The sequence below is a fragment of the Mastigoproctus giganteus genome, chromosome 9 (assembly GCF_048544385.1).
Source record: "Mastigoproctus giganteus isolate SK-2022 chromosome 9, ASM4854438v1, whole genome shotgun sequence".
Lineage (NCBI taxonomy): Eukaryota > Metazoa > Arthropoda > Arachnida > Uropygi > Thelyphonidae > Mastigoproctus > Mastigoproctus giganteus.
In genome coordinates, this window is record NC_143583.1 from 64,208,886 (window position 1) to 64,234,563 (window position 25,678).

The 25,678-nt window shown below is 38.5% G+C and overlaps 1 protein-coding gene across 1 annotated transcript in view; it reads left to right on the forward strand.

Moving 5' to 3' along the window:
• LOC150080289 (N-chimaerin-like) overlaps positions 1-25,012 on the forward strand; it is a 147,344-nt gene extending 122,332 nt beyond the window's left edge. Inside the window, exons 10-11 of the mRNA XM_090380679.1 lie at positions 18,970-19,075; positions 24,832-25,012. Of these exons, the coding sequence (XP_090236805.1) occupies positions 18,970-19,075; positions 24,832-25,012 (287 nt within the window). The remainder of the gene's footprint in view (positions 1-18,969; positions 19,076-24,831) is intronic.
• The last annotated feature ends 666 nt before the right edge of the window (positions 25,013-25,678 follow it).

The following is a 25,678-nucleotide window of genomic DNA, read 5'->3' on the forward strand; positions in this document are numbered from 1 at the left end:
GTTTTTGGCTGTGATACATCGTTTTTTAAATTTCTTGTGACTACTTAGTAATTGGGAAATACGGTAGACCCTCGATTTAACGGACAAAATTTCTCCTAAAGGAAAAATTAGAACCTTTTTTAATTCGCGAATAGAGCACACTAAAAGGCTGGGTCAATGAGTCAGCATTATCTTATCATGCATTCGGTGTTGGGCTCTGGGTATTATAGGTGCCTCCGTAGCCAGATGGGAAGGAGCAGCAGTGCGTAGCACACGCTTCTTGATTAGACCGGGGTTCGAGCCCATCACCACCAAATACAGAGGATGCGGAAAGGTCAGGGAATGACCACCGCATATTCCGGAGCAATATGGCCTTAGTTGCTAATGCTCCTAGAATCCAAATAACAAACAAACAATCTGGGTATTATGTCATCTAGTTGAGGGAGGGGAGTAATTAGTGGTGTGCTTCAACACAATCAGTCTTCCGGTGAAGTTTGTCCTATTCTGTTGTTTTTGTGTTTTATGTAATTGTGATTTTTACATATTTTATAATAAATACATAATATTTATCTATCATTATGGCCTCACGGGATAAAGACGTAAAGCATAAATGTGTTAACTTGAGTGTTGCACAAAAATTAGAACTGATTGAGAAGCTTGAAGGTGGTATAACCATTGTGTGTGTGTGTGTGTGTGTGTGTGTGTGTGTGTGTGTGTGTGTGTGTGTGTGTGTGTGTGTGTGTGTGTGTGTGTGTGTGTGTGTGTGTGTGTGTGTGAGAGAGAGAGAGAGAGAGAGAGAGAGAGATTTATAGAGTCAAAAAGCAAACAGTTTCAGACATTTGCAAAAAAAAACTTAAGTTTGCCGTAAAATACAGTGTAGATCAGGGGTGGGCAACTTTTTTCGTCAGCGGGCCGAATGAAATTTTCGCATCATGATGCGGGCCGGAATAGATTGAACGATTTAATAAAAAAAATCAGAACCTAAAAAATGTTATATTACTTGAATTACCAAATTATTAATGTATTTTTAAAAAAAATATCTGAATGTCCAATTATCATTGAAAATGCGGCATTCGGCATCAATTTTTCTTTTTTTTTTAATTGGCTCATTTTATGGGCTGTAAATTATATTAAATTAAATATTGTAATAATTAGAAAAGGCATAAAACATAAAATATCTCGCACCAATATTATTTTTTTCAATAAGAAGTCAAACCCAAAGGAACTTCGTTCGATCGATGCTACAATAATAATTAGGAAATAACTCTTTGACGCTGCATAGAATCACTTGGTTACTGTTGTACTGGCCGCGATTCCCGATTGAACCGAATTAAGCCGAACGTTTACGGCGAGTGTAGTCAGGTATGGATTTTCTATATTTATGCATTTACCGAGGGGGCCGGATTCAACATCGTCGTGGGCCGGATGTGGCCCGCCCCTGGTGTAGATGGTTGTTCCAAGACTACTTCTACAGTTGGTAGTAGAAAACATATGAAAGTGGCCAAAGATAAAAACTTAGAGGAAGCAGTGTACAAGCGGTTTGTTCAGCAGTGCTCAAATGGTGTTGTTGTTAAAGGTGTTGAGTTTAAGTTAGCTGCTGAAAGGCTTGCTAAGCATATGAGCCTAAAATTTCAGGGGAGTGACGGATGGCTGTGGTGTTTTTGAAAGCGCCATGGCATTGTTAATAAAAGAACCCATGGTGAATCTTTAGGTGCAGATGAAGAACACGTTGAGGCTTTCAGAAAATATCTAAATGACCTCATTAAAAGTTAGGGCCTCCTTTTATCACAGCTTTATAATACTAATGAGACTGGGCTTTTTTATCGTGCTGAAAATACCTAGGCTTACAAGCATGAAACAAGCACCCCTGGTCGTAAGCTAAATAAGGAGCAAATTTCAATTGTATTTTGTGCAAATGCTGATGGCTTGCATCGGCTTAAGCCTATGGTAGTTGGTAAGGCAAAAAACCTTCTACTTTAAAGGATTTAATAAACCAGTTATGGATGATATACTCCTACTCAAAAATGCCTGGTTTACAATGAACATTTTCAGTGACTGGTTAAAAAACCATTTTATTCCTGATGTGCTGAAAATTCCTTCTCATGAAATAAAGGTTGTTTTACTGCTAGATAATGCATCTGCTCACCCTAATGCTGAGAGGTTAGTTAGCAGGGATGGGAGAATTAAATGTGTTTTTTTGCCTCCTAACACTACTTCGCTGATACAGCCGATTGATCAGGGTGTAATCGTTGCATGTAAGAGGTTGTATAAGATGTTTTTGGAAGAGATGATGGTTGTTTTGGAAGAAACAAGATGCAGAAGAAGATACAAGAGGCACCAGGACACTGCAAAATTTACATGCATACAACATCAGATCCTGCTATCTTCAACTTAACAGCTGCGTGGAAAGATATGAAGATTACCTTGGTCAATGTTTGGAAGAAGTTTTTGTATGATGTAGAACCTGAAATGGACTTTGAGGGCATCGAGGCGTCTAATTTTCGGGAGACTTCTGAGGGCTGGCAACAAAAATGCAACTGAGAATGATGTGGAAAAAAATGAAGAAAATTATGGTGATCCAGGCTATCAATTTTTTCTGTGGTAGAGATTGCGAAAAATCTTCATGGAGAACAAGAGGACGATGACAAAGACTAAGAATCAGTTGCACCTCATCTTAAATTGTCTGTTATAAGATAGCACATGGATGACATCATTTTACATTATATTGAATCATCATCAGACCCTGATTTAGAATTCGCCGTTTTTAACATCATCAGTTGATCCCACCTTATAGAATTTAAAAGACCACTGTAGTCACCTTTATGAAAACAAAAACCCTTCCCTTTACCCTTGATGGTAGTTATGTCCTTAAGTAAATCCCACATCAGTATACTGTGATCATTGTCACCTAGTGGTTCCTTTATCTGCACATTCTTTAAGCATGAATAATCACTGCTGATAATCAGATCAAGAGTATTACTCCCTTTAGTAGCCCCCTTGAACATGTTGCGATAGAATACAATCCTCCAGTACATCCACAAAAGTCTTGCTAGTGTGCGGGTGGTCGACCCACAAGTTCCAGTCAATATCTGGAAAAGGTTAAAATCCCTGATTACACGACATTCTGATTTACTGGCCCACTCTATTTCTCTGCACAATTGTTCATTGTACAGTCAGTCCTCGTATAACATGTGTTTACACTACACGAATTCGATCATACACGATTTATAAATAGGGGAACGATATCTTATATAACACGAACCGAATTTGCTTATGCATGATTCGCCTTTGTGTTTACAAGAAATGGCAGTCGAACGCAGAATCACCTGAACCGAACGCAACATGATAGGAATGAAGAGAAAATTCTGAAAATGTATTTATGTCAGTGAAGGGAAAACACATTTCACCATAATAACGTAAAAACCAACACAATTCTAGCTATTAGTGTAATCGCAAATGCAATTAGATCGACTTTAAAACAGATTCCACTAGCAGAAACGCAACTGGAAATTGTTTTTATTGTTTTATGGTAATAACCCCTAGAAATGTGCTTTAGTAAAATGTGAGGTGTTAATAGTGTATCTCGACCTTTACGGTGTTGTTTATTCAATTGCTACACGCGCGCAGCTTTGTTTATGTGTAGCAAGCGTGCCTCCTCATTTTGTAATTGTGCTTTATTCCCTAAAAATGAGTAAAACACTTAAAAGGTGTGAAAAGGAAGCGTCCTGGTGAAGACACTGCAGATTCAGAGAGAAAAAGAAAAGCTATAACGATAAGCAGAGGCGGACTGGGTCAAAAATTCTTACCCGGGAAAATTTATAGTGCCCTCGTACTAGCGTTTAGGGCGAAAATCACACCAGCCTCCGGCCCACCAGGGTTTCTCCGGTAAGGCTTATGGCCAGTCCGCCTCTGTCGATAGAGAAAAAATATGAAATTGTGAAATGCTTTGAGTGAAATGAAAGACCATGTGATATTGCACGTGCTACAGGCCTAAATAAGGCAATGCCGAAAATTACAAAGAATGCAGAGAAAATAAAAACAACTTTCATAGCAGGAACAACTCAAAGTGTAAATCCATTAGATTAAGACACAAAGAATGTGGAAGAGATGGAACAGCTGTCATCTGTTTGGATAGAAAATCAAACAAAAAACAAGTTTGCTTACGATAGAAGCAAAAGCATTAGCAATATTTTATTACGTAATAGTCATAATAAAATACTTATGTATTTTATTATGATTATTTATTGTGTTTGGTAATGTTTTGGTTACAAATGTGTGTTCAATCTTGGGAGGTCGGCACCTAACCCTATTTTTCCCATAGGGCCTGTTGTTTATATTGCACGAGGGTTTCTAGGAACACAACTATCGTGCTATACGAGGACTAACTGTACTCATCAGAGTCATTAGGCCTATAATACACTCCTACTCTCATTTTCCCTTTCCCAGTGTTTATGTCACACCAAACTGACTCACCATTGCACTATCCACCTATGTCAACTGGATGCACTTCCTTAGATTTCGTATTTCTTGACTAACAGCATAACCTCTCCTCCTTTCCTATCCTGTCTGTCCTTTCTGTACACATTGTACTCTCCAAATTCCAATTCTGCACTGCTTATATCTGTATGGCACCATGACTGATACCTCACAATATCTGCCTTTGAAGTCTTGATCAGCACTTCAAATTCATCAAATTTGTTTACTATACTTCTAGCATCGGTGTTCATGCAAGTATACATGCACCTATTTTTACTCTTCGTTACCCTAACACAGTCCATGTGTTTGCTTGTTCCCTGATGACTCCCAGCAGCTCTTGAAATCCCCACAGCTTGCTCTCTAGACTGCTGCTTTACAATAGAAGCAGTGCAAGAATCACTTTTGCCTCTGCCTGTGGCTACTGTTAATCTTTTAGTTTATGAATCCCCCAAGCTAGCAGTTTTCCAGTCACCTATCACTGCCTCGATAGCATCAGCAAATATTCTTGCGACTTTCTATTTGTCCCCGGGTGCCAAGCGTTTCAGTGGCCAAGCGATTCTCGTGCGATTGAAGAGCGTTTTTCTCGAAGCGACTGGGTTCTCTTTTGTTTTCTCCCTTACTTATTAAACTTTTCCGTTAAGTAGCCCTACTTTCTTAAAAGCACTAAGAAAAGAGCCCAGAAGAAGGAAAGAACCTTTACTTTAATTTAATTCGTCTTACTAACTGTACTAACCTATATGCTTGGCCACAAGCGGCACTGCTCCTGCCTCCCCGTGGCAGGGCCGGTAATCTGGGCGGTAAAAATAAACCCCCAGGGCCAAAAGGAGCTAACATGGATACGAGCAGTTATCCACCTTTAGAGCCATCGAGCTCAAGGTCAGAAATTCCTGACAATGACCGTGACACCAACCAGCCCAAAAGGCTTAGAAGGGAAGCTCAATGCCATGATGAATTACCAAATTTCTTAGTGATTCATTCTTTATCCTCCCAACCTGTGGGCAAATTATTACCATTCTTGATTCAAAAATATTTGGAATCAATTACTGGATCACCAAAAATGGTGAAAAGACTACAGTCCGGAGATCTCCTCATTGAAACAGCCACCGCTAAACATTCTGAGCGGCTCTTAAACACAACATCATTTTGTGGGCTCACAGTATCAGTTACATTTGTTTACAGAACCTTAAATTCATCAAAGGGTGTAATCAGTGAGTGGGACCTAATTCCAGTCTCCGAAGAAGAGCTACTTCAAGAACTAAGTAGTCAAAAAGTTACAAATATGAAACGGATTATGACTAAAAAAGGTGGAAATCTCACTCCGAGATCCATCATTTTAACATTTAGTATGCCATACTTACCATCCTCAATTAAAGCTGGCTATTTGAATTGTTGTATTAGACCATATATTCAGAATCCCGTTCCCTGCTTCAAATGCCAGAAATACGGGCATTCGCAGCAGGCATGTATAGGTGAGGCCATATGTCCCATCTTCAGCTCTAAAGATCACAATCAAGCGGATTGCTCTGTCAAAACCCCTGTTTGTCCAAACTGCAAAGGAAGCCACCCAGCTTTTTCCAAAATATGTGAGCTATGGATTACAGGAAAGAAAATACAAAATAGAAAATAAAGTCACCTTTCCTGAGGCACTTAGACAAGTTACGTTGACCATGCCTAGTAGTCATTCCTATGCAGCTTGCACTCGGAACTTCTTTTCTACTGCAGCTCAAACAGATGTATCAGTTCCACCTAACACCTCTCTAGCGAACTGGCTCAAATCTACCTCTTTGAGGCTTTCAACCTCAAAGAAAGATAATCCTCCAAAAAGAACTAGCAAAGCCACAAATACTCCAATCAGCATTCCTACTCAAGCCCCATCAGTCCCAGTTAGAAAAGAACAATTAAAATCTGAATCAGTCTCTAAAAAAACGGAATCTCCCTCCAAAAGCATGGATGTAGATGAGCTGCTAGACAATGAGGAACCCATTCTAGAACTCCATGCAGATGACACCATGGATACTGGACGCCCCACATTCTCAAAAAAGGACCGGAAAAAATGTCCCACGTACAGAAAACAGTCAGATGAATCACCCTCAGGTAAACCTAAATAATGCATAAGATCATACAATGGAATTGCAGAGGACTAAGCAATCATTCTGATGACTTAAGAGATTTAATAGCTCAATTTAATCCCATAGGTGTATGCTTACAGGAAACATTCTTGTCACCCCAAATTTTGCCAAAATTTTCAAGTTATACCATTTACAGATGAGATAGGAACTCAGAATCACCTGCACATGGAGGAATTGCTATTCTTGTTAACGCTAACATACCATCCAGGCCGATCCAATTGAGAACCACCCTAGAAGCTGTGGCAGCTCGCGTTGCAGTTGGTACATAATTTACCATTGTTTCCATTTATATTCTGCCATCTGCACCACTTCCGCTTTCAGAACTTGACAACCTCATTGCACAACTCCCTACTCCAATTTGTCTTTTTGGAGACTTTAATGGACACCATCCATTGTGGGGATTGCCCACAATGGATAGAAGAGGCAAACTGATGGAGGAATTCATGCATAATAATGATGTTAATTTATTAAATTCTGGATCTCCTATCTACATCCACTTAGAAACCGGATCTGCTTCTGCAGACTTGTCAATTTGTTCACCATCCATATTTCCAATCATGACATGGTCGGTATTAACCGATGTTAACGCTAACATACCATCCAGGCCGATCCAATTGAGAACCACCCTAGAAGCTGTGGCAGCTCGCGTTGCAGTTGGTACATAATTTACCATTGTTTCCATTTATATTCTGCCATCTGCACCACTTCTGCTTTCAGAACTTGACAACCTCATTGCACAACTCCCTACTCCAATTTGTCTTTTTGGAGACTTTAATGGACACCATCCATTGTGGGGATTGCCCACAATGGATAGAAGAGGCAAACTGATGGAGGAATTCATGCATAATAATGATCTTAATTTATTAAATTCTGGATCTCCTATCTACATCCACTTAGAAACCGGATCTGCTTCTGCAATAGACTTGTCAATTTGTTCACCATCCATATTTCCAATCATGACATGGTCGGTATTAACCGATCCCTTTAACAGTGATCACTTTCCAATCATTTGCTTGCTACAAACAGGGGTAACTTCAAATCCCGATCAACAATCCACTTGGCAGTTTATAAAGGCAAAGTGGGGTGGCTATTCTGCCCAGATACGCTTAGACAGATTTTATGTTCAAAGACAACATATTGATGATGTAAACACTTACATAACCAATCAGATCCTGACTGCAGCTCAGGTCTCACTTCCAAAATCCACACCATATCGAAAATACAGAAATCACTGGTGAAATACAGATTGTTTAATTGCCGAACAGGAAAAAAACTGCGCTTGGAATAATTTCCGCAAGTATCCCACCACTAGTAACCTAATTGCTTTTAAAAGACTAAAAGCAAAAGTTAGACAAGTTAGGCAGAAAGAGAAACGGGATTCATGGATTGCTTTTGCCTCCACCATTACCAAAGACACGGATACACAGGTCATCTGGAAAAGAATACAGGCACTAAATGGCAAATTTGCTCAGCTGCCCTCTCCGATACTTCATTGGAAAGGGAAAGACATTTCTACTCCAGAAGAAGTTGCAAATGCATTAGCTGAATCATTTGCAAAAATCTCAGCTTCTGCCACCTATGCCTCCACCTTCCAGAACATCAAAGCAGGTGCAGAACTGTATAAAATTAACTTCTCCACGCGCCGCTCATTCCCATACAACCAACCATTTACGTTAATGGAACTTCAAGAATCACTAAACAGATCTTCCAATAGTGCTGCAGGTCCAGACGGAGTTCATTACATTATGTTAAAGCATTTACTTGGAGAAGACTTGAGAACCCTATTAATTTTTTACAATCGGATCTTCTCTGAAAATGCCTATCCATCTTCATGGCGCCATTCGTTCATTATAACCTTACCAAAACCAGGAAAAAACCCTTCCTCTGTTGAAAACTACAGGCCAATATCTCTTACGAGCTGCATGAAAAAAATTTTCGAAAGAATGGTTCATACTAGGCTCACTTACATCCTGGAGTCAGAGAATCTCCTTCCAGATCACAGTATGGTTTTCGAAAAAATAGATCAACCCTAGATGTGCTCATTAAAGCCGAGTCTCATATCCGAAATGCCTTTGTCATGAAACAACATATAGTCATGGTCAATTTAGATCTTGAAAAGGCATTTGATACTACATGGCGGCATGGTATTATTATGGACCTTTACCATCTGGGGCTTAGGGGTCATTTGCCAAAAATAATTCAAAATTTCCTGCAATTGCACTCTTTTCAAGTCCGATACAAAAACGTCCTCTCTATATCTCACTTTCAGGAAGAGGGAGTCCCGCAGGGATCAATACTCAGTCCAACACCGTTTTCAATCCGAGTTAGCAGCATGACACGAGATATCCCAAAACCTGTTCAAACTTATATGTATGCAGATGATCTGACCATTTCCTGTCAATCTCAAAGTATGAATACCATTGAACGGCAGCTACAACTTGCCATAACCAAAATAGAATCCTAGACTTCACGGAACAGTTACAGACTGTCAGAAAAGAAATGCACTGTCACTCACTTTTTCAAGAAGTGAGCTCTCCATCCCAAACCTGAACTACAAATAAACAATACTCCAATCCCGCTTGTTAATACCGTTAAATTTCTTGGACTACTATTAGACCGCAAACCAAATTTCCAAGTTCACATCACTTATTTGAGAACTTCTTGTTTAAAGCATTTGAATATACTTCGTTCGGTCTCATCTGTGTCATGGGGAGCTGATCGGTGTACTTTGCTGCATCTTTATAGAAGTTTAATCCGTTCACGACTAGATTTTGGTTGTCCAGTGTATGACTCTGCCAGGAGCACTACTTAATATGATCCATCACAGTGCTCTGAGGACTGCACTGGGAGCTTTCAGGACTTCTCCGATCCAAAGTCTATATATTGAAGCGCATGATCCCCCATTACACCTGCGTAGAAAAACACTACTGCTTCACTATGCTGCTAAGATCCAGAGTCTACCATCACACCCAAGTTGGGAGTATCTCTATAATACTCGTTGGGATGCCTTCTATGAGAGCAAGCCAAATGAAAATAGACCCACCTCTCTCAGGATCAAAGAGCTTGTTCAGACTTGCAATGTCAATTTAAATGAAATTTTCCAAGACACAACTACACCTGTTGCTCCTTGGACATATGTGTCTGTCTCTCAAGATACATACTTCCTCCAGTGGGGGAAAAATATACCTTCCTGCAATATCAGACAGTTACATTCAGCTCATGCTATGAACAACCATGCCTGTAAAATTTATACAGATGGTTCAAAAACTGAGAGTATGGTAGGTGCTGCGGCAGTTTTTCCTTTATGTACAAGTTCAGCCACACTACCGCTTGCTTGCAGCGTCTTCACAGCTGAATTATATGCCATTAAGTTAGCACATAGTAAGATAATTGAGCTTTCCATCTCATCTGCCATAATTTACACAGATTCTCTTAGTGCTGTCTCTGCCATAAGGAAGGATGCCTCCATTTCTCACCCTACATTGAAACAGATTCATTCCCAGCTATTTGCTTGCAATGTGTCCAATCAGTCAATCAGTTTTTGCTGGATCCCTGGCCATTCAGGCATTCCCGGAAATGAAAGTGCTGACTTTGCTGCTAAACATCCTCAACCCGCCTCTCACGACATCCTCAGGTTCCTTTCTCTGATTTTAAGTCTGTCATACGCAAAGCCTGCTACGATAAATGGTCACAGACCTGGAAAAGTGACACTAACAATAAACTTTACCAGATAAAAGAAGATCCAAAGCTGTGGCTGTCTGGCTTCAGAAGAAACAGACGAGAGGAAGTGGTACTGGCAAGACTCAGAATTGGACACACTCACCATACTCATCTCTTTCTATTATTGGGTGAAAGCCCACCACAATGCTCATCCTGCCAGACACAACTTACAGTCCGTCATTTCCTGGTTGATTGTCCCTTACATTCAACCATCTGGTCAAACACTTTTTAGTCACTCTCTAAATTGAATATATCACCTGATTTATCTCGCATCTTAGGAAATGAATCAAATATTGAAGAACTTTTATTATATCTAAAACATATTGGTTTGTATAGAAGCATATAAATTAATCTCTCTAACAATACGCTTTTTGTCAATTAATGCTGAAGAGAGACAATTTGGTCTTAGTAGCCCTTATGTCATTAAACTGAACAACAACCTTTCTATTTAAGCGTATCTTGTCCCTGTAGAAGCAGTTTCTCCTGTTAGCAAGCACAGACTGTGCTGAAAGAAATTCTACCCCATGAGCCACAATCTCTCCAGGACCGAATTGATTGACAATTATATCATCATATACTCCCTCCTATCGCGTCTGGGCAGAATTGCAGACACTTTCGAATTTAACCCTAACTCGCACTATATAGTACTTAATGTTATAGATCCAATAATTTTAACTGATTCATTGGCTTTATAGCATTATATACCTGTAAAATTTTCATTTTACAGGTACCTGTTTATTTTTTCCATTGTTAATACACTGATGTTGTCAGTCTTCCTATATTTACACTCTAATCTAATATATATATATATATATTTGGTTTTTTTTTTTTTTACAACTATTATGTTTGAAAAGTATAAAGGTAAAAAGGTAAACTGCGGTCATTATCAATCCACTGCAGGATGGAAGCCTCCTCAACACTTCATGTTGAATGAAATGGACCATAATCTGCCATGCTGGTTTAGTGCAGGTTGGCAGATCGACCATATTTAGCAGTCACAGGCTTGAACACCAGTTTACTTAAAGAATGTGTGCTACTGCACCCCTGATTCTGACCACTCGGCTATGGAGGATTACACTACAATTGCATCCAGTGGCCCTCTGACGAGATTGAATACAGTGGCTGTCTTTTTCCTGTTTTTCTATTTTGTTTGTTTTTTATCAGTTTTTCTTATGCAGCTGGCTTCTTTATTGGCTCTTAAACTTGGCTACATTGGCCTACCATTTAAATTATTCAAAATTTTTACGTATGTATTCCTTCTGCATTTTTTTCTTTTCTATGTTTTCTAATTTCTGTTGTTTCATTTATTTATTCTTTTCCTTTGTAGTTGGTTGATCACATTTTGTGATATTTCACCTCTTTTGGTCTCAGCATTATACAGGTTGGCACCAGTCTAAATTTATTATTTATTGGCTTGTAATCTTGGCTATATTTGCCTTTTATATAATATATTCATAATTTTATATACATATTCCTTCCACATATCTCCTTCTTTTTATCTTGGTTTAACTATTGCCCTTGTTTATTTACTTATATCTTCACTTAGTTCCTGCACTTTCCATTCTGCGTGCATTTGTGTGTGCGTTATGTTTTTTTAGATAAAAAAATTTCTAAAACTGTATGGAATGTCAGTAAATTATATTTAGTTTAATAAGAGCTATTAAAAGCTCAATATCTCCTATATTTTGTAACCTTTAATAAATAATACAGGAATTACCTTGGTCTCTTTATAGGAAGGCTTCTTTTCCAACTCTCCTAGTCCATCATGTAAAATAATTAAAACACAATGATAAAATTCATTTTAGTGTGTTCCATACCAACAGTACGACAGCGATTTAATAACCCGGAATCACCATTGAGACCCCAACCTGACTCCAAAAAATATCAACTGCGAAGCAACTATGAGCATATGAATATGTCAAAATTTCAAACAGATTAAAAACAAATATGAAATAACGTGAAGAATGGAGGAAGAAATCCGTCTTAACGTTATTTCATATTCGTTTTTTTAATCTATTTGAAATTTTGATAAATGTTTTCATATGCTGATAGTTGTGTTGCAGTTAATATTTTTTGGAGTCGGGTTGGAGTCTCTACAGTGTTTCCGGGTTATTAAATCGCTGTCATACTGTCAGTATGGAACACATTAAAATGAATTTTATCGATTTTTTTTCTTTTTTTTTTTATATAAACCCCAAACACGAGAGGTATTAGAACCTATAGTACTTAGTACCGTGCTTGGGTTGGAGGTTGAGAAGACGAAAGAAGATATTTGTTAACATTGGACTTGAACTTCTGTAGACTGTAATTTTCAGGAAATACGAATGAAGGAAGGTTGTTCCAGAAAACGGCAGTTGAATGAATAAATGAGGAAGATGAAAAGTTGGTTCTGTGAGTTTGAAGTTGGACAGTAAATTGATGTTGGCTGGTGGTGGCACGTGTTCGGACCGTTTTGAAAGAGAGAGCGGGAATTATAGAAGCCAATTCAGAAGAACAGTGCCCATGGAAGTATCTGTAGAAGAGGCATGCAGCAGAAATAGTACGTCTATGAGACAGTGAGTGGAGAGACTCTGTTAGAGATAGTAGTAGTAGTAGTAGTAGTAGTGGCATGTGATGCAAGAAAGCAAATGTATGAGCTTATGCAGCATCAGCCAACAAAAAAAAAAAAAAAAAAATCACACCATTCCTTCCAAATGCCTGTCCAGTTCCTCCTTAAATTTATTCAACCTATCAACTTCCACAACGACAGATGGAAGTTTGTTCCAGCAATTAACCACCCGCTGGCTAAAGGCAAATTTATTCTACATCTGTCTTTTCTTAATTTGAATTTATGCCCCCTTAGGTTCGTAATCTGAACAAGTGGAAGAATCCCATCAGAATTCAGCGTGCTCAACCCATTCAAGGCCTTATATACCTCAATCAGATCACCGCGCATGTGCCTAGTCTCCAGCCACTGCAATTTGCAGAACTTAAGCCTCTCTTGGTAAGACGATCCCTTCATTCCCCTCACCAATCTTGTTGCCCTTCTCTGTACACGCTCAAGTAAATCTACATCCTTCCTAAAATGAGGCCTCCAGACCTGTATGCAGTACTCAAGGTGTGGCCTGACCATTGCCTTATACAGAGGGATAATCACCTCCTTTTCCCTGCTAGCAAAATTCCTATATATCATTGACAAAACCCCATGACCTGCCCTGGCAGCCTGTCTGCATTGCTCAGAAAAATTCATATCTGACTGCACAATTACTCCCAGGTCTTTTTCATTTTCTACCACCTTAAGTGTAGTACCACACAGTTGGTACGTTTCTCTGGGGTTACTTCTACCCATATGCAGTACTTTACATTTCTCAAGGTTAAACTTCAGTTGCCACTTCTTAGCCCATCTGCCCAAATTATCTAGATCCTGTTGCAGTAGCACACTGCCATTACTGTCATTAACAACCCTGCCAACCTTTGTATCATCTGCAAACTTCGACACTAAGTCTGATATACCTTCATCAATATCATTGATAAATATACAAAACAACAGTGGACCCAACACCGAACCCTGTGGGACTCCACTAATAACATTAGTCCAAGAAGAGCAGCACCCATTGATTACCACCCTCTGTCTTCTCCCACTTAACCATCCTTTTATCCATTGTAGCAACTTACCCTTAATACCATTCTGCTCCAATTTGTACAATAGTCTTCCATGCGCAACAGTGTCAAAAGCTTTCCTGAAATCTAAATATATGATATCAAAATTGTTTTTTGCCTCCAGTTCCTTTGTAACCACATCATAATATCCTATCAAATTTGTCAGACAAGACTTTCCCTTAACAAACCCATGCTGTGTCTGAATTATTGCTGCAGTCTTGTCTAAATGATCCTGCAAAGCATCTTTAACCAGTGACTCCATTATTTTACCCGGAACAGAAGTTAAACTAACTAGTCTGTAATTACTTGTGTCACCCTTCGATCCCCGTTTGTGAATTGGGGATACATTTGCACATCTCCAGTCCGTGGGAACCTCCCCTAAGTCCAAGGACGCTCTCATAATTATGGCCAAGGGTTTGCTTAGTTGCTTTGCCGCCTCCTTTAATATAACTGGATAGATCCCATCCACCCCAGGTGCTTTTCTTACGTTTAACTTCAACAATTTCTCTTCCACTTTGCTCTCAGTTATTACAAAATCATTAAGCATCCTGCTACAATTTGATAACCTTCTGCCATTTTCAAACCTTAATAATTCCTCACGTGTGAATGTAGATGCAAAATACTCATTCAGTTTGTTTGCTATCTGAGCAGGATCATCAACAGTCGAACCATCGATGTCAAGTGGACCAATCAGATTCATCCCCTTCCTTTTAGAGTTTATATAAGTAAAGAAATCCTTGCTGTTTTTCTAACATCTTTTGCCAAGGATTTCTCGTAATCTGCCTTCGCCTGCCGAACCTCCTTTGTCACCTGATTACAGATTAACTTATATCTGCCATAGGCTTCTGAGTCGCTTGATAATTTATATGCATCCCATGCATTTTTCTTCTCTGTTACGAGTCTTATTAGTTCATTTGACAACCATTTAGGCCTAAACCTTGAACAATATTTCTTAATAGGTATGAAACTTTTATAGCTTCCACGATTAATTCCTTGAATGCTTCCCACTTAGAATTTACTGTTGCTAACATCGTCAGTTGAACCCACTGTACAGAATTTAAAAACTGTCGGAGACCACTGTACTCACATTTACAGAAGCAAAAACTCTTTCCTTTACCCCTGATGGTAATTAAATCTTTAAGTAAATCCCACGTCAGTGCACTGTGATCACTGCCACCTAGTGGTTCTTTTATCTGTAAATTCCTAATACATGAATGATCACTGCTGATAATCAGATCAAGAGTATTACTTTCTCTGGTTGCCTCTCGAACATGCTGCTGCAGAAAACAATCATCCAATAAATCCACAAAAGTCTGACTAGTGTGTGAGTGCCCAATCCACAAGTTCCAGTCAATATCTGGGAAGTTAAAATCCCCCATTATAAGACATTCCGATTTACTAGCCCACTCTATTTCTCTGTAAAATTGTTCATTGTACTCATTCAAGTCATTAGGCCTGTAACACACTCCTACTCTTATTTTTGCTTTTACAGTGCTTATGTCACATCAATTCATCATTCATTAATGATGAATCATTAATTAACCTAACTACCCTCTTCTGAATGGAATCAAGAAGCCTGAGAGAGGTTTTGGGGACACTACCCCAGATGTGGGAACAATATTCCATGGTAGGGCGGATTTGCAATTTATACAGATTGAGCACCTGTTTGGAAGAAAAGTAACGCCGAGAGCGAAAGAGAAAACCAAGTTTTTTAGATGCGGAGGAAGCAATATTTTTAATGTGCTTGTGCCAAGAGAGATTAGAAGTCGGGGTAATCTCCAAAAGAGATATATCATTTTTCCTAGAAATCGGAATGTCACTAAATATAAGCATAGGAACAGAAGAATCCTTTTTGAGAGATATAATACAAGACTGAGTTTTAGAAGGGTTGAAATCAACTAAGTTGTCTTTGCCCCACTGGAGAATTACCTGAAGATCGGCATTTAAGCAATTGGTAGCAGATTTTCGAGAAATTGAGGCTGATTGAACAGGACAAGGTTTCTCAAAATGGAAATTAGAATGCAATGTGCTATCATCGGCAAAACTATGGATAAGATTTCCAGTCAATGGAAGAAGGTTATTAATATACAAGTGGAAAAGAGTGGGGGAAAGAACTGATCCTTGGGGGACACCGGCATTAGTGGAGAAATTTGAAGACAGAGAGCCATCTACCACCACCCTCAGTGGGCGATCACAGAGAAAACTGGATAACCAATTACTAAAAACAGTTGGCAAACCATAAGATGGAAGCTTGTTTAGAAGACCTTTATGCCAAACACAATCGAAAGCCTTTGAGATGTCAAGAGCAACTACTTGTGTTTCACCGAACCTTTGCATTGAATTAGTCCATAAATGGGTAACATAAGCCAGAATATCACCAGTGGATTGACACTGACGGAATCCATACTGGCGATCGTTCATCAGACGGAAAGTTTCTAGATAGTTTGAGGGTTGGCGGTTAATTGATTTCTCCATTACTTTAGAAAAGTAGAAGTAATTGCAATGGGACGATAATTGGATGGGAGGGATTTGTCACCCTTTTTAGGAACTGGCTGGATATGAGAAAATTTCCAAGCAGAAGGAAAAACACCTTTGGAATAAAAAGTGAAAAAAGGCGGCAAAGAATAGCAGTAAGTTCAGGAGCACAGGTTTTGAGAACAAGTGGAGAAATACCATCGGGACCTGGAGCTTTCTTAGCATCAAGATTCGTAAAAATCCTTCTGACATCCTTTTGAGAAGACCACAGGAGGCATTGAATGGAGCATGTTAGGAATGGTGGGAGGTTTTTTACCAAGATCATTAATACATGAGTTGGAAGAAAAATGGGATGCTAGCAGGTTAGCTTTATCCTTGGCTGAAGTGGCAACAGAACCATCTGGTTTGGACAGAGGTGGGAGCAGAGATGGGCAAAATTTGCGGCCAATAGCTTTGGCAAGAGACCAGAATACTTAGCTACCATTAGGGTAAGAAGCGAGTTTTCTACTCTTATCCTGTTCAAACTCTAGTTTGGACTGATTAATAACTGCTTTACAATTGTTGCGAGCTTTGGTGTAGGTAGAAAATGAAACTGGAGAATTAGAAACAAGCCAATTACGATATGCTACATTCTTCTCTTGAACAGTCTTAGCACATTTATTTGAAAACCAAGGTTTAGATAAAGGACGAGATTTTAAAGTGGAGTGTGGGATAAAGGATTCCATTCCTACAAGAAAAATTTCACTGACACGATCTGAGCAAATGTTGACATTAGAAGTTTTGAAACAGTAATCTGACCAAAGAAAAGAAGTCTCACAGGTTATCCCATTTTGCATTCTTGTAATGCCAAACTACATGAGGTTGGAAATAGCCATGAGATAAAGGTTCCATTGGAGAAGAGACAATCACCAAGTTGTGATCTGAGGTGCCTAAAGGACCTCTCACTTCGACAGTGTACTTAGAAGGGTTGTTTGTGAGAAAAAGATCAAGTGTATTGGCTGTATGGTTAGGATTATCCGGTATTCTTGTAGGTAAATGAACAATCTGTGCAAGGTCATTAGTAATTGCAAAAGCCTCAGCATCTTGACCAGCTGGGTCGTTGTGACTAGAAAATGGAAGCCAGCTGGAGTTGTGAACATTAAAATCACCAAGGAAAATTACCTCACTGTTAGGAAAGTTGGACTGGACAAAGTCAAATTGCAAAGAGAGAAAGTCGGTGAGCTCCAAGTGATTAATGGAGTTGGGAGAACGATAGAGACAACAGATGAATTTGACAGAATGAGATAGAGAGATTTTAAGCCAGAGAAGATCAAAGAAAGGAGATTCCAAATTGCCAAGTCTCTGACAGGGATATCAGAATGGACATATGCACAAGTACCACATTTGAGGCGAAAGGAATCATAAAGCAAATAATTTGGGCATCTGAGATGAGCAGTAGTTGAATCGACTGATAACTAAGATTCTCTCAGAGAAAGTACATGGGGTTTGGCAGACTGCAAGTGGAAATGGACATCGTTGAGATTAGAATTGAGACCATGTATATTTGTGAAATGAATTAGGAAGTGCTTGGGAGGTTTAGATCTTTTCGCAGATAAGCTTGCTCTATTAGTTTGACAATTCATGGTGTATTCAATAGTAAGAAAAAGTGGGTGGGACATGCTGTATGAAGTAATGAAATTTTTGAATATGGCATACATGTGGTAAGAATATACCCAGATCCTTGACATAATGTGGCCTTGACAATGCTCCCCGCATACACACTGCTCGGACTCCCTCCAGTCACTATCTGGCAGAGTAGAGGTAACAAGATTATACACTAGCTGTTCCGGTGTACTAACTAGCAGCCGGCCTGCGAACACCGTTTTAGAGCTGTACCCTCGAAATGTAAGGAATATTGGATCTCGCCACAATGTTCATCATAACCTCAAAAATCATCAATCATACTGCATGATGGAAGAGATAGAGAATGGTTGACTGGAACTTAGCTCTAGAGACTAACCATGGGTTCCACCACTTCAAGCCTCCAATAAGCAAAGTGGTGGTATTGCACCGGTTGATGAGAGTCATCTACCACCTAGTACTGCCTGGTAACGTAGAGGACGGCATTCCTCCATGTGGTGTGGGCGCCACACCTCGACCTCTGCTTATGTTGGTTCACACCTGGGTGGTCACCCACCATGTACTTGTGCATGGATGTTATACCCAGGATTACTAACAGTCCCACCATTGTGAAGGTGCGAGCAGAAGATTTGGCTGTCACAAACCGTCTGGACTTCGTCGAAATTGGGTCCACTTGACTTGAGTGACACCCGAATATCAGTTCCATCAGCGTTTTAGACTCGCAGGTAGCAAGTGCAGCTTGTCTGGCAAATCTGAGAGAATGTCTGTGATAACCTCAAGGACCAAATTTTATCATTGTTTTAATTCTTTTACGTGATGGACTAGGAGAGTTGGATAAGAAGCCTTCCTATAAAGAGACTAAGGTAATCCCTGTATTATTTAGTAAATTATATGTACGTTTATTAAATTCTATTTTTTAATATTGTAATAGAGAAAACTACTCTTGGCGAAAAGTTGGAAACACTAAGAGAAGCGCTTCAGAGACTACCGCCAGCTCATTACCAAACCTTGAAATATTTAATAGCTCATTTATATAGGTAAGTAATTTAATAGCTCATTTCTATAAGTAAGTGAATTTCACTGTGCATTTGCCTACTTTTATGTGACTGCATATTTTAAGAGTGCTATACAAGTGAACAAAGGCGCCTCCGTAGCCAGGTGGGAAGGAGCAGCAGTGCGTAGCACACGCTTCTTGATTAGACCGGGGTTCGAGCCCGTCACCACCAAATACGGAGGATGCGGAAAGGTCAGGGAATGACCACCGCATATCCCGGAGCAATATGGCCTTAGTTGCTAATGCTCCTAAAAACCAAATAAACAACAAACAAACAACAAGTGAACAAAAGAAAGCACCCTCAAATAAATGTGGATGTTTATTGTTGCAATGGGAGACCGGTGCTATTATAAAGTGAAAGGGATAGTTACCTTTTAGTTTATTTGTTTGTACCAATACCTGAATTTGGATATTAGATACTGTATCATCATTCTCTCACTATTAAAGTAAACATGCCAACACATAGATGGAAGTGCCCCCCTTATTCATTTATATTAACCTCTGTGTGCTGCCTTCAAACTCGCATTTCAGCCCATCTATATTAATATAGGTGACACAGAAGCCTATGGCAGATATAAGAATGAACCTTGCATTCTTTGCAAGGTTCATGAATAAATTTTTCACAAAATTTGAAGAACCATGCCTAAACCAGTTATGTAGTGATAGTGATGATGATACAGGTCACAATGCATGTTAAACATGTTAGTCTTCCTCAAACTCAAAAGATGCTCTGTTTTGTGTAACACAAAGCCATAAATGATGGATTTAGTCTTAGTTCAGTAATATGGTATCATGCCGACTACTAGTTAAATAGTACTTTAAATCCAGTAGTCACAGAGTAAAAAAAAAACAAGATAAAGTGCTTCAGTATGCTTCAGCTAAAGTAATGCAGTGCAATAGTTAAGTATATAGTCGGTGTAGACCATAAAAATGGAAAGTTGGTTAACTTTTTGGTTTGTAAGTTGGTTAACTTTTTTGGAACAATGGCAAACTTTAGAAGTTTCACTAATACACAAGGAAGACTATGTGAACTAAATAAACTAGTGCAATATAACTAAAATAGTCAATGTGTTTAAAACAAAAAAAGTTAGGCATGATGATATGTGCTTTTACTGTCCTTTTTTCCCTGTATTTCTTGTATATAATACCTTCTAGTTTCTTACTTGAGAAATTTCACTAATACATAAGAAAGACTCATCATCATCATCAGCCATTTTCAATCCACTGCAGGATGAAGGCCTCTCCAGCAACTTTCCAGTTGCTTCTGTTTTGAGCACTGGACATCCATTTACTACCCACAAACTCATGAATTTCATCTATCCATCTCCGCCTTTGTCTTCCAGGTTTTCTTCTAGCTCCTCTTGGATACCATTCTGTTATTTTCTTAGTCCATCTGTCATCATGTCTTCGAGCTATGTGTCCTGCCCAAGACCATTTTAGTTCTTTAGTTTTGATAAGAAAGAAAGACTATATGAGCTAAATAAACTGGTGCCCTAAAGTAGTCAGTGTGTTAAAAAAATAGCAAGTTAGATATGTTGATATGTCTTAAAAGTGCTTCTACTGTCTATTTTTTTCCTATATTTCTTGTGTGTAATACCTTCGAATTTTTCAAGTTTTGATCCTAATTTGTGCAATATAATATTAGTTTAGGTACAGTATCTGCCTGTTGACTTCTGGGCCCTATGTCTCCATATTCCTATATCTTTTTGTGTTTTTGTCCTGTATTTTCCCATAGTGTTAATTTTATTATTACAATTTTTTTTTCTAATTTAACCCTATGGGTTTAATTTGAAAATGTCTGCACTTCTGCCCAGACACGATAGGAAGAGGTAGTATATGATGTGTCTTGTCAATCAATTTTGCCCTGGAGAGATTGTGCAAAGCTCATGGTGTAGATTTTTTCAGCATGGTCTGTGCTTGTTAACAGGAGAGACTGCTTCTATATGGATGGGATATACTTAAATAGAAAAGGTGCAAGAATATTTGCTGATGCTATCAAGGCAGTGGTAGGTGGGTCGGAAAACTGCTAGCCTGAAGGGATTTTTTTTTTTTTTTTTTGTTAATTTTTGGCGCATCGGCTTCTGTGGCCATAATGCACCTCCCAAAGTTTTTGCATTTTACTCTGATCCAAGCCCGAGGCGGGATTCGAACCCGCGACCTTTGTCTTACCAAGCAGGCACTTTACCCATCTGGTTAGCCCGGTCGGCCCTGAAGGGATACACAGACTAATAGATCAACAATAGCTGTGGGCGGAGTTGAAAGTGATTCTTGCACTGCTTCTTTTGAAACAAGGAGCAGCCTGGAAAACAAGGTGCTGGGAGTCATTGTGGAACAAGTAAATACATGGGCTGTGTTAGGTAGCTGAGAATAAGAACAGTTGCATGTACACCAATACTAGAAGTATAGTAAATAAATTTGGTGAATCTGAGGTGCTAGTAAAAACATCAAAGGCAGATATTGTGAGATATCAGAGTGGTTGTGATTGGAAAACTGCTAGCTTGGGGGATTCATAAACTAAAAAATTAACAGTAGCCACAGGCAGAGGCAAAAGTGATTCTTGCACTGCTTCTATTGTAAAGCAGCAGTCTAGAGAGCAAGCTGTGGGGATTTCAAGAGCTGCTGGGAGTCATCAGGGAGCAAGCAAACACATGGACTGTGTTAGGGTAACGAAGAGTAAAAATAGGTGCATGTATACTTGCATGAACACCGATGCTAGAAGTATAGTAAACAAATTTGATGAATTTGAAGTGCTGATCAAGACTTCAAAGGCAGATATTGTGAGATATCAGAGTCATGGTGCCATACAGATATAAGCAGTGCAGAATTGGAATTTGGAGAGTACAGAAAGGACAGACAGGATAGGAAAGGAGGAGAGGTTATGCTGTTAGTCAAGAAACACGAAATCTAAGGAAGTGCATCCAGTTGACATAGGTGGACAGTGCAATGTTGAGTCAGTTTGGTGTGACATAAACACTGGGAAAGGGAAAATGAGAGTAGGAGTGTGTTATAGGCCTAATGACTCTGATGAGTACAATGAACAATTGTGCAGAGAAATAGAGTGGGCCAGTAAATCAGAATGTCTTATAATGATAATGGGAGATTTAAACTTTCTGGATATTGACTTGAACTTGTGGGTCGGCCGTTCACACACTAGCAAGACATGTGTTAATTTGCTAGATGACTGTTTTCTATGGCAGCATGTTAGAGAGGCATCTAGAAAAAATGATACTCTTGATCTGATTATCAGCAGTGATTCTTCATTAAGAATCGGCAGATAAAGGAACCACTAGGTGGCAGTGATCACAGTGTACTGATTACCATTAGTGGTAAAGGGAAGGGTTTCTGCTATCGTAAAGATGACTATGGTGATCTCAGACAGTTTTTAAATTCTAAGCAATGGGACCAACTGAAGGTGTTACCAACAGAAAATTCTAAATGGGAAGCATACAAGGAATTAATCTATAAAGCTTCTAGGCTTTACATACCATCTAAGAAATACTGTTCAAAGTTTAGGCCTAAGTGGATGTCAGATGAACTAATGAGACTTGTGGTAGAGAAGAAAAATGCATGGGATACATAAATTATCAGGTAACACAGAAGCGTATGGTAGATACTATAAGCAAGTCTGTAATAAAGTCACAAAGAAGGTTAGGCAAGCAAAGGCAGATTATGAGAAATCTTTGGCAAAGGATGCAAAGAAAAACAGCAAAGACTTTACATATGTAAATTTTGGAAGGAAGGGGATGAATCAGATTGGTACACTTGATATCGATGGCTTGACTGTTGATGATCCTGCTCGGGTAGCTGACAAACTAAATGAGCATTTTGCATCTGTATTCACACTTGAGGAATTCTGAAGGTAAGTGGAGACCAGAAGTTTATCAGACTCTAACAGGGAATTAAATGATTTTGTAATATCAGAGGAAAGTGGAAGAGAAATTGTTGAAGTTAAATATAAGAAAGGCACCTGTGGTGGATGGGATCTAAATCTGTTCAATTGTATTAAGAAAGGCAGCAAAGGAAGTAAGCAAATCCTTAGCCACAATTATGGGAGCTTGAATTCATCCCTAGATTCAGGGGAGGTCCCCACGAACTAGAGAAGTGTGAACATATCCCCAGTTCACAATGGGGATCAAAGGGTGACACAAGTAATTACAGACCTTTTAGTTTAACTTCTGTTTTTGGGAATATAATGGAGTCACTGGTTAAAGAAGCATTGCAGAATCATATAGACAATACTGCAGTTATAGTTCAAGCACAGCATGTGTTTGTTAAGGGGAAATCTTGTCTGATAAATTTGATTGGATACTATGATGTGATCTCAAAGGACCTGGATGAAAAAATTAATTTTGTTATCATATTACTTGGATTTCAGAAAAGCTTTTCATACTGTTGCACATAATAGACTGCTATACAGATTAGAGCAGTGTGGAATTAAGGGCAAGTTACTGCTATAGATAAAGGGAGGGTTGAGCGAGGGGGTTCCCCACTCAGCCCTCCCTTTATCTATAGCAGCAACTTGCCCATCAAAAAAAAAAAACAATGGTTCCAACACCCAGGGTTTGGTGTTGAAACCATTGTTTTTTTTTTTTTTTTTTTGTATTTATCAATGAAATTGATGAAGGTATATCAGGCTTAATGTTCAACTCTGCAGATGATACAAAGGTTGGCAGGGTTGTTAATGACAGTATGTGCTACTGCAACAGGATCTAGAAAAGTTAGGCAGATGGGCTGAGAAGTGGCAACTGAAGCTTAACATTGACAAATGTAAATTACTGCATGTGGGTAGCAATAACTCCAGAGTAACATATCAACTGTGTGGTACTACACTCAGGGTAGTGGAGAATGAAAATGACTTGGGGGTAATTGTGCAGTCAGATATGAAGTTTTCTCAGTTATGCAGACAGGCTGCAAGGATAGCTTGTGGGGTTTTGTCAATGATATACAGGAATTTTGCTATCGGGGATAAAGAGGTGATTATCCCTTTGTATAAGGCAATGGTCAGGCCACTCCTTGAAGGTCTGGTGGTCTCATTTTAAGGGAGGGGATGTAGAGCTGCTGAAATGAGTACAGAGAAGGGCAGCGAGATTGGTGGGGGAACAAAGGGGTTCTCTTACCAAGAAAGGCTTGACGTTCTGCATATTGTATCATCTGGAAACTAGGCACCTGCAAGGTGATCTGATTGAAGTGTATAAGGTCTTGAATGGTTTGAGCTAGCTCAGTGCTGATGTGATTCTTCCTCTTGCTCAGATTACTCACCTAAGGGGATATAAATTCATATTGAGGAAAGTCTGCTGCAGAATAGATGTGCAGAAATTTGCATTTAGCTACTGAGTGGTTGATTGTGGAATAAACTTCTATCTGTTATTGTGGAAGTTGATAGCTTAAATAAATTAAAGAACTAGATAATCTTTTAGAAGGAAGTGGATAGGTGAAATGGGAAAGGTTTTTTTTTTTTTTTTTTTTTTTTGGCTGATGCTTTATAAGTTTGGTTTCTTGCATGTACCACTACTAATACTAATAGTATTGGATAAATGTATTTTTAATTTTTATAATGCTAATAGAAGTAGTAGGTCTGTCGCAATGGCAGCCTTACCATTTGAAAACATGTAATGTAGGCGTTACAGTATCCATTTGTATTACTGAAGTGGTAGTTTAACAATATTGTATTCAAACTGTTTTGTACATTGAAATGCATGTTTTATTCTGAATTCTTGATTTTTTTTGCATTTTTTTAAGGGTTGCTGAGAGCCATAAAAAAAATCGAATGACAGCCCATAATTTAAGTACGGTGTTTTGTCCCACACTGCTTCGATGTCCTGATTTTGGAGTGCCAAAAGATCAAATGGCATCGTGGTTTGCTGAGAGTGAAGTGATTGAACTGCTTATTACTTATCAAAAGAAATTGTTTGATGTGTAATACCAGGTATATCTGGTGTTTTTAATTATTTAATTTGTTGTATTTTTTTCTTTCTTTATATATCTCAAATTTAGATCTAAAGTCACGTGATTATGAAATTTTCCACCAAGGAAAAAAAAAAAGATTCTATATTTTAAGTCATGAAATTTATGTTCAGCCTACAATTAACATTTTATGCAATGTATACCTTTTGGTAGTGTATTAGTATGTCAAGCTTTCATTTTTCTTATGTTTTCCAAATATGTTTTACATGTAATTTTATGTATATGAAATTTTCTTTATCATTTAAAAACTAAAAAGAAAAGAAAAAAAATGGGCATAAAGCCCTCACTTAATTGTTAGTATTAGTTAAAACACAATTTCTATTTATATTATCGAATTTATTATTTTTTTTTTTTTAGTTATATGAAATATTTACAGGAAGTAAGCATTACCAGCTTATCAAAAGTTTTATAATTTTGAGAAGTTAAGCCATGATAAACTTTCTGATTTACATATACAAAATGCATCCTGTTTTACGTACCTTGGTGGTAAAGTAAATTTTGTATATTGTTATTTTGACCAGAGAATTTATTAAATGCCTGAGATTTTCTTTTTTATTCCATTTTTGTTTTTTTTTTTTATTTTCTACAGTATTTTTCTGTCTTTATTAATATTAAGACAGTT